The following is a 13846-nucleotide window of genomic DNA, read 5'->3' as shown; positions in this document are numbered from 1 at the left end:
GGACCACACATTTCCTCTCTGTCCACCCTCCCCAGCATTAGATATCATACCTTTGCTGCTGCCAAATCCACCGCCTTCCTCATACTGCCCCAGAAGCAAGGAAATTGGCTTCCAACTGCCAATGCCAGCACTCACCGAGTATGCTCAATTCACACACAAACTGAGTGCATAAGTCTATGGCTGGAGGCATGCTGCTGATTTCCTCATGCTTGAGGCAGTACAAGGAGGAAGGAGGTAGCTATGGCAGCAGAATGCTTTGACTGTTGGTGCTTTGGTCATCCCACCAGCCACTAAACAGGTTCTGCAGCTTTGGAGGAGGCTGAGCCCAAAGTAGCCTCCCAAGGCTATTCCACTGATTAAAGGCCCAATATCTTTCTTTCTCCTGCTCCCAAGTCCATTATCTTTCCCAACCTCCTCCTCAGTCCAATAACTCTCTCTTTTTCTTCCTTCAACTCCACCCTCTCCAACTTTAGGACGGGTCCGTTATCTCTGTTTTTTCTCTCCCTCCACCTTCTCTCCCTCAGTTCAGCATCTCTCCTCTTTCTACCTCCTCCCTCAAACCTACCTGTAAATCTCTGTTATTCCTCCCCCCTGCCCAGCTTGCCATCTCTTTTCCCCCTCCCATACCTGCCTGTGGCTCTCTCTCAAGTTCCTCTTCCCCTCTGCTGTACCTTTTGAAAAGCAAGCAAGTCTTTGGCTCTGCTGAACTACCATCAGCCATAATTAAAGGTTGCCTGTGGTCTGCATTGGGTCTTTCTCTCTGACCCATCCCACCAATGTCCTGTTTTCAGAAGGGCGGGATGGATCAGAGGGAAAAATCCAGTGCAGTCTGCAGGCAGCCTTTGAGTATAGCTGCCACTGGGTGCATAGGGAGAAGAATGGCTAGTAGGAAAAAGGAGATATTGATGCCCCTGTATAAGACTCTGGTGAAACCCCATTTAGAATACTGTGTACAATTCTGGAGACAGCACGTTCAAAAAGATATAAACAGGATGGAGTCAGTCCAGAGGAAGGCAACTAAAATGGAGGAAATGTGGGAGAGGGGAGATATGATAGAGACATTTAAATACTTATGTGGCATAAATACACATGAGGCGAGTCTCTTTCAGTTGGAAGGAAACTCCAGTGAGAGGGCATAGAATAAGGTTAAGAGGTGATAGGCTCAGGAGTAATCTAAGGAAGTACTTTTTTTTACTTACAGAGTGGTAAATGCATGGAATAGTCACCCGGTAGAGGTGGTGGAGACAATGACTCTGTCTAAATTCAAGAAAGAATGGGACAGACACATGGGATTTCTTAGGGAGAGGAGATAGTGGATGCTGCAGATGAGCAGACTGGATGGGTCTGCCATCATGTGGAAGGAGACAAAAGAGGGTCAAGAGAGGGGTGGAAGGAGGCAAGAGAGGGTTATGGGCAGGGGAGGGGGGAAGAAGAGATGCTTAACCATGCATGAGGGGGAGTGGGGCGATAACAGGAGGGAGGAAGGTGGGTAATAAGCGATTATTAATCATGATTAATAATGACATGATTAACATGTAGCCCTACCTGAGACTAATGGCTTCCAAGTGTTTCAGGAAATATGTTACAGATTTAATAGTATTCTATTTCCAGGCATTTTGTGTGAATAGATCATTTATAAAGAGCTAAAATAAGACTGTACTTAATTACTGTTTATGTTTGTATTTTGTAGAATTCTTGTTTTAGACAAGGGGAAAATTGCAGAATATGACACTCCAACTAACCTTTTAGCTATGAGAGGAATTTTCTATGGCATGGTAAAAGATGCTGGTCTGGCATAGAGTGGGTGAAAACTCCAAGGAATGGTGCATGGCCATAAGAAGCCTATGATGGAAGGAATCCAAAGCCAACCTCTTTATCAAGAATAAATCCTCTAGATGTATACTGACACTTGTATGGAGTTTAAATCTAAGGATGAACCTGAAGTCATACCGGGCAACTTTCACAGTTGATGCCAACTCCTCTCTTTTCTTCCATGAACTCTAAAAATAAGGTTCCGAGTACAAAAACACTTGCGACATTTTCATATATGTTTTGATGGTAAGGGGTTCTCAATCAAATCTGCCTCTGCAATGGGTTCCTGTGATAAAATCTTGCCTTTGCTTGGCACACCACTCTAGCTAACCTGTTAGCCTGGCATGACAGTATTTTCAAAATTTGCAAGCTGGCTCTGCTCATCTTGCGAGATGTCAAGATCGTCACCTGAACTTTGAAAATGCCTTTGGCAGCGTCTTTAGAGAAGAATCAGAAAGCAACATTCCATGAGCAAATACGTTCGTGTATCCCTCGGCGATATGCAGTAACTCTTGATCAATTATAGTGGTGCTTTTATAGTAAATTCTATTTTTATGGTACTCAGATCTGTTTATTATTTTTTTAACAAAATTGGACTAAATAACCAGAATTCCTCATCAGTTGCCAAAGTTAGACAAATCCCATCCATTCTTAAAAAAGATAAATAATTTTTTCATAGTGCAAAAAGAAAAACAAAACAAAAAAAAAAACACACGAGTTTCATCCCCCACATGCTTCAGCTTGTGGCATTCAGCTGTATTTAAGGTTTTGTCCTGTTCTGATCCTTTCTTTGGTTTTATTAATCCATGCCAGAAACACACTTTTTTAAGCTGCTTTTAAGTCCTAACTCCAACCCACTTGTAAAGCACCCATATCTGTTTGTCATTCCCTTTATAGATCCCTACCCTATCTGCCTTGTCATTCCCTCTGTAATTCCTTACCTAAACAGCATGTATAGATTCATCCTTTTGTCGTGTCACAATTAGATTTTAAGCTATCTCTTAGCAGGGACTTTCTCTTGTGTGTTATGTACAGCACTGCATGCATCTGGTAGCACTCTAAAAATGATAAATAGTAGTACTGAATTAAACTCGGACATCCAATGCCAGGCCATCTACAGGCACCAGCATTGAGTATCTGGGGTTAGCCACCTAGAAGTTATGCAGTTGCTGGCCAATATTTAGTGCTGCTCCTGTCTGCTTAATATTGTCACACTGAATATTGACCTCTGAATGTCATTGCATGCTTTGATGTCAATTTTCAAAACCCCCCTGAACAGAAGTGATAACTTTCAGCAGAAATTTCTTCTAAAACTAGCTAGTCAATATTTGATCAGCTAGATTTAGGTCACTATTAATAAACTTAATCCGATGTGTGTGTGTTAGGGGAGGAGGGCTTTTATAAAGCTTTTTTCGTGTATATATCATGCCTTACATGCAGAAATAGCTTTTATAAAACTGTGACCACATATGCATCTGTGAAGGGTAATCCTATAACGGCACCATAGATAGGTGCCTATGTAGGTGCTATTTGATAAACAAGTGGGCCCTTGCTTGTCTTAGCATATGTGGCACAGAGGATGCCTTGAATGTACAGTGATATGAAAAATCCCCCATTTCCCTATTATTGTATATATATTTCATACTGAATGGTTTCTTATCTTTAAACAAAATGTAACATTAAAGAGAACCTAAGTAAACACAACAGTTTTTTTAAATTATCACTTCATTTATCTAAGGAACACATTTATCCAACACCCAAATCATCTTGTGAAAAAATAACTACTCCTTTAGTTAATCCATCAATTGTCAAAATTTAATTGGTAATTCGGTTTGTCTGTTTGAACATAGTCAGGCTTGAATGCAATCAGCCCTGTTGAATCTAAACCTCACTATCCCCCTCTTTTACTAAATCGCAATAGTGGTTATTAGCGCAGGGAGCTGCGCTGAAAGCTCAGTGCTGCTCCCGTCGCCCATAGGAACTCTAAGAGCGTTGGGAGCAGTGTGGAGCATTCAGCGCAGCTCCCTGCACTAATAACCGCTATCATGGTTTAGTAAAAGGGGGGTGGCAGTATATATTCAACATTACCATGAGACTGAAGTAGTCACCACAAAGTTTCTATAAGAATGCTCTGCCACAAATGAAGAAAATTCCAGAAGAGATGAAAAAATGTTGTTAAACTATATCAGTCTGGAAAAGGGTTACAAAGCCTTTTCTAAAACTCTGGGACTAGGGTTACCATACGTTTGAGAAAACCCAGACATGTCCTCTAAATGTCCTCTTATTAGAGGACTGTCTGGGTGTCCAGTTTTTTAAATTTGGGGAATCTGTCCGAGTTTGGTAGGGCTGGCTTACACGGAGTCTGGTGGCTTTCCCCCTCTTTCTTACCTCCTTGGCACTGTAATTCAATTTTCTTTGGGTCACCGGCAGCTGAGTGAGATAAGCCTGCTGCATTCAGCCTGCCCCAGAAGCCTTCTCTCTGCAGTGTCAAACATAGTGGTAGCATGGTATGGAAGGTCCTGGAAAATTTGCCATTATTGAAGGAACCATGAATTCTGTCCTGTATCAAAAAATTCTTGAGAATATCAGAACATCTCTCCATGAGCTTTAGCTGAGGGAAAGATTAGGTTCTTACATCGGTAATCTTCTTTCTATTCCTGAACTTGTGGGTAGTCAATCCCTTCTCATGAGAATTCTTGTAGAGAGCCTCATTAGCATTCACTTCCCATCTCTCTGGACTGTCCTCCAGTTCCTCAGATCGTACCAAAGCATGGTCAGCCCTGGAGAGGAAACAGAATAGGGAGGGGTACAGGGACTTGCTCTGTATTATTTGTGATTTATTAAATGACAATTATACAGGATATTATTTCTTTTTATACTTTAATAAAATAAGTTCAGTATAAAACTATTCGAGGCTTGTGCGGATGGGATCAGATGGTTTATGGGGATGAGGTGGGGACGGGGACTGAGCTTGTGGGAACGGAGCAGGGATGGAGACCGAGCTTGCGGAGACGGAGACAAATTTTTTCCCTATGTCATTCTCTAATACAGAGCATCAGCTACATAATCTACTCCAGACCTTAGAAATTGGTGATCCCTCCCGGCCTCCGAATCACGGTGCAACTCTAGAGTGGCAAACCTGGGCAAAAAAGACACCATTGCAGCTGCTTTCAAACCTGAGGTCGTGGCCTTGAAGAACTTCTTATGCACAAAGTCCAACCAGCAGTCCATCTTCACTAGGAAGGGAGGTATGCTTGGTAACTTGCACCATCAGGGAATTCACTTTCAATGGAACAAAGAGCTGGTTAAATTAAGCATCCATCAGATAAAGCCTTGCCAAGGTTTTGTCCATCTGAAGGGGCCTCTCTGGGATCTCCCAGTGGTCTGTGAGCATTTTTGTAATGTCTTGATGAGAGGAAAAACAGGTGGTCTGTACTTTTGTGCTGCTCATAAATGAGCACTGTATAGTAGACAACTGTGAAGTCTCTGTGTTTAATTCCTGGAGTCCGTGATCATCTCCAAAAGCACTGAGGACTTACGTTCAAACAGGTAATCGAGGCCAACAGCATGCCAGATTTTAAGAGTAAATGGGATGCCCACGTGGGATCCCTAAGAGGATAGAGTTAAGAGTTGGGTCGTTAGGAGTGGGATCTCTAGGAAAGTAAACCTAGGGGGGTGGGTCAGTTTGGGTGGGCAGACTTGATGGGCTATGGCCCTTTTCTGGCGTCATTTTCTATGTTAATTTTTATTGAGAATACAACACACAGAACAATAGCAACCACCAAAAGAAACAGCTGGGTAAGAGGTATATCAAGCTCTGCCATAATACAAAGGGTAATCGAAGAGGATGTGAAGCACTGAGGACTTAAACAGCTTGCGCACAGTCGGGTTCTCTCCATGATCAGAGGTCTCCACCAGTTCTGGATTCGGCCCCCCTAGAATTGAAGCAGCATCTCCTGCTGCAGTAAGGACCCTGAATGGGAGAGTAAAAGCATTGAAATAGAGCCCTCTTCATCCTAGCTTTTTTCAGAATGGACCTCCCCGTCTTGCACTTGGTTCTGTTGCTGGGGAATTGCGCTCTTGTGGAGGGGAATCCCTGGCAATAGCATTGCAGTGATCCCCCAAGGGTTCTGTGCGGCCTTTATTAATTGTGTAAGCTTACAAACATCATATTGATGAATTCAGGGGGAACCCATGTCCAGACAGCCCCTGAGGACACTCACGAGTTCCTTTCTGGGGTTTTACAACTGTGCTTTGCTGAGGACACACTTGCGCTGATCCTCGGCTTACACCTGGACTTTTTTCTCTGGCCCTCGCACCATCTGTGTACTAAGACCCCCCCCCCCCCAAGAGACTAGTGGAGGCTAAGCCAGCAGCTCCCACGTGGGACATGGACAATCCTCAGATAGGCATCTATTGTAAATCTGGCATGAATACAAGGTATCCTGGCCTGAGGAGTCCCATCACACCTCTTTTGAGGCAGAGACTTTTATTTTCAAATCAGGAAATTCAAGATCGCTGCCATAAGATGTCAAAATCTAAGCCTGTCTAGAACAAGACTCCAACACCCCCCCCCTTTAGTTTTGGATGCACAGCGGCTAGGATGCCTTGCAAGACATCCAGAAAGACTTTCAAAAATTAGCACTTGGACATTTTGGCAAGAAAAACATCCAAGTGCTGATTTATGCCTTTTTTGGATGTCTTATTTTGAAAATGCCCCTATTAGAATTGTGATGCTAATCTTACTCTTTCTTGGTTAGGCTGGAAACTTTCATTTGCCCCTTGTAATCTGTACTTTAATATACACTGCTTCAATAGCTTTTGGGCTTGTAGGAAGTATATAAAAAAGTAAATAAATACTTTGTGCCCTAATATTGTGCTCATCTGTCTCTTCTGCTCACTTCTCTGTATTTGTGCAGAGTAATTAAGTCTTGTTAGCAGTACTAAGCATATTTAAGTCCATTATCTACATGAAGCCTGTTTTTGCATAGGGTGCCCCATGAAATTGTGTGCCAAAGCTAAGCTAACTAATATGTAAAGCCTAGTACTGAGAGGAAGTAGTGTGCTTGATTGAGCTGATGCAGAAACCTAGCACTCAGCTTCCTAACACAAAATAGCAGTTTTGCTCCTCAATGCAGTAACCAAATAATATATAAATCCATCTCTATACCCAAAACTTGTGTAAACTTGGAAGGAGCACAGGACAGGACACATTAGTGACAGCTATGTTTTGTGAGAAAATTGGCAGTCACAGGTGCATATGCACACATCTGCTTGAACGATATTCTGTACATAAAAATGAGGGATACCAATATTTATGTACAGAATAGCATTCCAGAATAGATGTGTATGCATTATGTCTACAACTTTTTGTCAGCCCAGAACATTTTCTAAATTCTCTAATAAAAGTTGCTCATTATGCTTTTAGTAAAGGTAAGAAAAAGGGTGTGAAATCCTCACTATTGGTACTGCAAAAGTTCTAAGCTAATCAAGTAGGCCTACTGGGACCTGGAGTTAGTCGAAGCTTTGTGGTCTTCTGCACAGTTCTCCTGTGCCAAATAGCCAAAAGCCTCATTACCATGGATCTAAATATGTTGTGTGCTCACATGTTCTAGGCTTTGTGCATGTTAATTTCCTGTGCAAAATCAATTTTTTCATAGGACACCCATTTAGCTGTATTCTATAACCGAGTTATCCAATTTGTAAAACTTAGTGTGCAAAATTTTCTGCACATGCCTTTCTGGTGAGCTAAACTAATTTGAACCTGTGCAAAAAAGGGGGGGCTTTACTATAGTGTAACTTTAGTGAACACCCCTACACCCATGGCAGTGGGTTTTTGACAGAACTGAAAAGGTGAGTTTTATTAATGCTTGAAACAGAAGTTTCAAGTTTTATTAATGCTTGAAAAATCATTTATTTAGTTTCCTAAGCGATGTACAATTCAAATTAAAAGGTGGACAGCAAATACAATAACGTAAATTAAAACTTACTAAGTGAGACAAGACATGAATCGGGGAGGATAAGAGGGGAAAGTTACAATTTCTTTGCCAGAGTTGAAAAACGTAAAAGGGAAGGTAACATGAGGGAGGGTAAAATATAAAGTAGTATGCCAGATAATTAGGAATTCTAGATCGGAAAATCATAGATTAAACGCATCTCTGAAGAGGTAAGTTTTCAAATTTTTTTTGAATGAGACAAAGTCCTTTTCATCTCTTATGTGTTGAGGTATAGAATTCCATAAAAGAGGGGCTGTAACTGAAAACATATCCTGTCTTCTAGTTCCAATTATTTTCAGGGATGGAACTGTTAATAGGTTATTAGAGGTAGACCGGAGAGTCCGGGGAACGTTGTACGGCACAGGTGTCAAAGTCGGTCCTCGAGGGCCGGAATCCAGTCGGGTTTTCAGGATTTCCCCAATGAATATGCATGAGATCTATGTGCATGCACTGCTTTCAATGCATATTCATTGGGGAAATCCTGAAAATCCGACTGGATTACGGCCCTCGAGGAGGGACTTTGACACCCCTGTTGTACGGGATAAGCATTCTGGTAATGAACCGAGGTTCATTATAAGTTAAAGATTTGAAAACCAATAGTAATATTTTGAATGTGATTCGGTGGCTTATGGGGAGCCAATGGGAATCTATCATCAGGGGTGTAACATGATCGAATTTTTTATGCTTAGTTTGGTTTGGCGTTACAATAACATTTGGGCATTAGATGCTCCGCAGTAAAGGGATGGGGAAGAGCAGCACTGTCCCCCCCTCTCCCGACATAATCGTTCACTGCTGACTACTACTATTCCTATTCCCCTCCAAACATTCTGTTTGGTAATATAGAAAATTAACTTTACTTCCCCCTCCCTCCCCACGGTGAAATTCCTCCCTACATTACCCGAGCATTACTATACAATAAGACGCCTCTCAAGTCAGTAACAGTCCGTTGCTCCTACCCAACCGTACTCGTACAGAAAGGAGTGAGAAGGGGGGGAGGAGTTGAGGAAGACGCATGCGCAGTAACAAACTAACTAACGTCGGCGCACGACGCATGCGCAACGCTACAGGCCGAGTGGCGTATGTGCGAACGAACAGTGCAGGTGGGGAAGCGCATGCGTGTCGGGAAGTTGGTGAAACAGAAGGCGAGAAGCCTGCGGCCTGAACGCGGGAACGGCGAATTAGTAATTGTGGAGCTCGGCTGAGATTTGGCTTCGATTTGGGGAATTGGTGGGGGGCGGGGGCAGGAGAAGAGCGGTGGCACGGATTGCGGCAGCTCTTAGTCTGGGGAGCCGGACTCCGGTTACACGATGTTGTCCGCGGCGCAGCTACTTGATGAGCTCATGGGCAGAGACCGGAACCTGGCACCGGACGAGAAACGGAGCAATGTGCGCTGGGACCATGAGAGTGTGAGTACTTTATCCCCCCGAATCACGGGACGACGTACCTTTGGCATGCATTAAGCGGAAAGAAAACCCGTATGTGTTTAGTAAGGAGAAAAACTTAAGGCTCCTCATCTTGGTTTACCTTCCCTTCACCATTAACGATTTGCTGGTTTTGCTCGTCAAGGACTTTCGTTTCCTTTGAAGAAGTGGTTCCTTAGTTTACTGTTAATGTGATGCGTGTCGAGTTTATTAGAGAAGGGTTCTCGCCAGCTCAATTTTTTTGTTCATAAGAAAATGACAAGGGTGGTCCTTGCAGATCTTTCTTGCCTTTCTTGCTGGCCTTTCTGCCTAAAGCATGGCCACGCTTTCTAAAATTGCCTTTTTCTGAATGATGTATGGCTGTTCTTGTTTTCTTTATATATTTTAAGTATTTGCTGTATAGTGTGTATGGTGGAGTAGGCTCTGCATTGTTGTGGCATTGTTTCTTTGAACTATTCCTGTGTTTCCGGAAACATGCCTGCAGGATATTTTGCTCCCCCCCCCCCCCCCGAATTTCTCGTGCATCTGATTGTAGCATGGTGTGCCTGTTTACCCAGAATGATAGGGCATCCTTTTAAGTGGTTATATTTCTGTGGGCAGCTGGGATGTATCCTTAGCAGTGTAGACCAACTGTATTAGACTAATAATATCGAGGTAATCAGATGATCTTTGTACCTTAGTATCAGCAGGACCTTTCAACAGCATTAGATAAACGTATATTTAGTAGTTTTGGCTACTTATTTGATATGAATAATTTGGATTTGAAATGCATTTGTTTATTCTGAATGTGAGCTTAAATTTTATATTAATTTTCTTCTTTGATTGCGCTTCCCCCCCCTCCCCATATTGTTTTCTCCATATATGGGTCTCTTCTGTACTGAATTATAGTTCTGATCCCTCTTACCTTGTGTATCAATCGGTCTGTAAGTCATCTGTCTAACCCATTATTTTAAATTGTATATCTAAATATATGTTTATACTTTTATCAATTTTGTACCTCATTTAGTAAAACTAAATAAGCGATTCATCAAACTAAAATAAAACTTGAAACTTGATACTGTATTCAGGTAGGATAAGTATTTGTAATCTCACTCGGGCATAAAATCTCAGAGACAGCTGCAACAATCAAACTGTGTTCTGAAACCCCTGATGCAGCCTGTGTGCTAGCAAAATGTGGTCCATGTCAGGTATTGTTAAAGGACTTTTTTTTTTCCTATTTATTGGACTTAGATCTTGCTCTTTTCTGTGCCCCAAGCTTCAATTTGGTGAGGTTTCTGGTTCAGATCCCATGGAGCCTTTGCAATTGTGGGGAGGGGATGCTAGGGCCCATCCCCTTGGCTCCCCTTCAGCAATACTGGGAAGGGGAGTTAACTTGGCCTGACTTTATTCCCCTGTTAGATGTATTTATTTATTAGGAGAGTGTGTCTCAGCACCCTGAGGTTGTGGGTTCAAACCCATGCTGCTCCTTGTGACCCTGGGCAAGTCACTTAATCCCTCCATTGCCCCAGGTACATTTAGTAGATTGTGAGCTTGCTGGGACAAACAGAGAAAAAATGCTTGAGTACCTGAGCTCCCCTAGGAGAATGGTATAAATTGAATGAATGAATAAGTAAATACATTTACAAAATTTTATACTCTGCACTATTTTTATTCCATTCTAGGCAGATCACACTTAAACATACAGAATCCAATTTACATGAAATACACTTAACATAAAAATTGCCTGCTTTTATTTCATCACCACTGCTACCTATACATCTTGTCATCTGATATCAAATGGTTGAAAAGACTTGATGAAACAAGTATGTCTTCAGTTTGATTTCTAATCTTTCATGCCCCTTAGTGATTGAATATTAGGGGGCAATGCATTCAAAGTGTTGGGCCTATTATGTAGAATATAGAAGCCTCACAGACTTCTTTTTTGTTGTTAACCACAGCACACATCAAAACAGAGCACTGGGAGAGGGGACAGTGATTGGCCTGGTGGAGTCAGGTTTGGAGAGAAGTGAGTGTGTGTGTAGTGTGGGGGGGAGGTTAAAACATAAGAGCAGTGCCTGACCATATGGCCAGCTTATCTGTGGGAGCTGGTGCTCATGGTCCAGTCCCGGTAGTGCTGGGGACTGAGGACCAGGGAGCCCCTGAAGGGAAATTATGATGGGTTTGATGAGAATGATGGCTATGTTGCCACTCTTGCATTTGTAGATCAAAACGAACAACATTCCTCCAACCCTGTGGTTTTGGACTTAGGGGCTTCAGCCTGATTGGATGCAGGCCCTGGTTAACTGTCTACCATACCATAGCCAGAGAGCAGTCTCCTGCCCTAGGGGTCTGGTGTTGGAATGTCCAGGGACCCAAGTGTAAGCGCTGTGAAGGTGGAGTTAGTCAGTAAAAATGTACTGACTCCAGCTTCAAAATAAAAACTTATATTTCCAGTGCAGTAGGTGTGTCATTCAAGTTTCAAGTTTATTAATTTTAATATACCGACCATCAAACAGATATCTGGCTGGTTAACAATAGAATTTACAAGATAGGAAGGCTAAAAAATTAAAGATAAAATAATTGGTATATTAAATGTATAGTGAGAACATAAATAATAATGACAGGACAAACTAGAGAGTGAGGATAGATGGAAGGGGAGGGGAAAAGTTACATATTTAAGAAGAAAAAGGAGATAGAGGGATTGGGATAAAACATATAGGGTGGGGTCGCTTTAGTAAAGCGGTTGGTTGCTTGAAAAGAAAAGGAAAGAAAATAAGTCTAAGCGTTGGCAAATGCGTCATTCTGAACAAGCGGGTTATCTCCCCATGGCTGCGAGCAATATGCAGAAGGCATCCACTGGATTTTTTTTTTGTGATCTTCCTACTTCACTGGGAGCTCTACTGCCACCTGCAATTTTTTCCTTCTGAATGTGAGCCTGAAGGAATGTTTTTGTTCTGCTCTCTCTTTTTCTTATTTTATTCAGCGATTTTTGACTTTTATTTGGTGTTTTATCCTTTCCCCTCTCTACACGGTATTCGCTATGCAGGCAAACTGGGAAAATCCCTTCTCTTCAGAATCACAGGTCTTTGGAACGACCTTACTACCCCGCTGTGGAACCTGGGCTCCCTCCAATTATTCCGCAAGCAACTGAAAAACTGGTTTTTCACTAAAATGTAATTCTATCCCCCCTTACTCTTCTCTTCTATATATAAGTTCATGTAAACCTTTTTTTCCCTTCTCTTCCTATATTTTAAGTTCTTGTAAACCGTGCCAAGCTCCACAACATCCGTGGAGATGATGCGGTATATAAACTTAAGGTTTGGATTAGTTTAATTTAGTTTAGTTTTCAGTGCTCAGAGCTTTCAACTTAGCTTCAGCTCTGCCATCGTAGAGAAGAAGCAGACTGTGGCCTGCAGCTGACAAACCAATCCCTGGTGGAATCTGTTAGCCAGCCTGCATAAGTTCCAAGCAGAAAGCAGGCAAGATGCATCAATTTTGGTCCTCTATTGTCAGTTGGTATTGAGATGAGCAGATTTCCTTGTCCGTGCACTATCATCTGCTGTCAGTGTTCACAGTCTGCCTATGGCAAAAACAATTTTGTAAGGAATGTTATGAAGGGTCAACTTAAGTTTTTGATGGCTGTAGTCCATGAGAGAGTACGAGAGATTGATTGATCTGTGCAACCTATTCAGACCTCATCTACATTAAGTTAGTCCAATAAAAAATGTATTATATTTTCCTTTGTTTTTGTTTTATTTCTACATATTACCTTGAAGAGTGGACTTAAAATGGCCACCACACCATTTCATTCAAGATTTCATCTAGAAATGCTGCTTTCATATTAGCTGCATTATCAGGCACATAGACGAACATTATAATCTGCCAAAATGTTTGAAAGAAATTTGACATATTCTCACTAGTTTATCAGTGTTTTCCTTCATTGCCAAAATTACTGAACCATGTGCATCAGTTTTCAACAAGGTGAGCTGTTGATGTCAAATTTCCGAGTCAAGGTGTGCATGGGGGGGTGGATAATCTGGTCCCTGGTTTTTATTTTTTTTTTATTTTTTAAATCATATTTTCATTAACATGTCAAGTATAAACTTGTACAGAAAGATAAAGTTAAATAAGAAAAAGATACATTACAAATAGTAATAATCTGACTAAATATTAGGAATTAAATCTTTAACTTTAAACTCAAGTCCTCAATTTAGGATCCAAAACATAGAATCAGTGAGCAAATTAATAACTCAAATAGAAAAAAAAATAAGAAATCTGAAAAATCCATCAGTGAGAAAGTATACCAAACTTCAATGAGCATTCATGCTATCCCAGCTTTCAGTCGAGCCGCTGATAAGAAGGTTGTCAGTTGGCTAGGGTCAAAAAAGACATATTTTTGCATTTGGTATTGTATCACACATTTGCATGGGTGACGAAGAAAAAAGGTCGCCCCAAGAGCAATAACTCCCGGTTTCATAATAAGAAATTCACATCTACGTTTTTGTGTGTCGTGCCAGATCTGGGAACATTTGTATTTTGAATCCAAGAAATTCCTTTTGTTTATTTTTAAAGAAAAGTCTAAGTAACTAATTTTTATCTGGTGTTAAGGCTACTGTAAGGAGAAGTGTTGCCGCTGTC

At 41.6% G+C, this 13846-nt stretch overlaps 2 protein-coding genes across 5 annotated transcripts in view; both read left to right on the top strand.

Annotated features, from left to right (window-relative positions):
- ABCC3 (ATP binding cassette subfamily C member 3) overlaps positions 1 to 5446 on the top strand; it is a 165837-nt gene extending 160391 nt beyond the window's left edge. For 3 of the 4 annotated variants that reach the window (XM_033961078.1, XM_033961077.1, XM_033961076.1), the window contains one exon: positions 1691 to 2551. In XM_033961078.1, the coding sequence (XP_033816969.1) occupies positions 1691 to 1799 (109 nt within the window). In that variant the 3' untranslated portion in view covers positions 1800 to 2551. Of the gene's footprint in view, positions 1 to 1690; positions 2552 to 4863 lie in introns of those variants that run through there. The other variant, XR_004540886.1, reaches the window with a different exon arrangement.
- Positions 5447 to 8900: 3454 nt separating this feature from the next.
- The window catches only part of LUC7L3 (LUC7 like 3 pre-mRNA splicing factor), a 79085-nt gene continuing 74139 nt past the window's right edge, over positions 8901 to 13846 (top strand). The window contains exon 1 of the mRNA XM_033962080.1: positions 8901 to 9214. Coding sequence (XP_033817971.1) covers positions 9116 to 9214 — 99 coding nt within the window. The 5' untranslated portion in view covers positions 8901 to 9115. The remainder of the gene's footprint in view (positions 9215 to 13846) is intronic.

This window comes from Geotrypetes seraphini, chromosome 10 (genome assembly GCF_902459505.1).
Source record: "Geotrypetes seraphini chromosome 10, aGeoSer1.1, whole genome shotgun sequence".
NCBI lineage: Eukaryota > Metazoa > Chordata > Amphibia > Gymnophiona > Dermophiidae > Geotrypetes > Geotrypetes seraphini.
The sequence above is the reverse complement of the archived record's forward strand: the minus strand, read 5'-3'. Positions and strand labels throughout refer to the sequence as shown.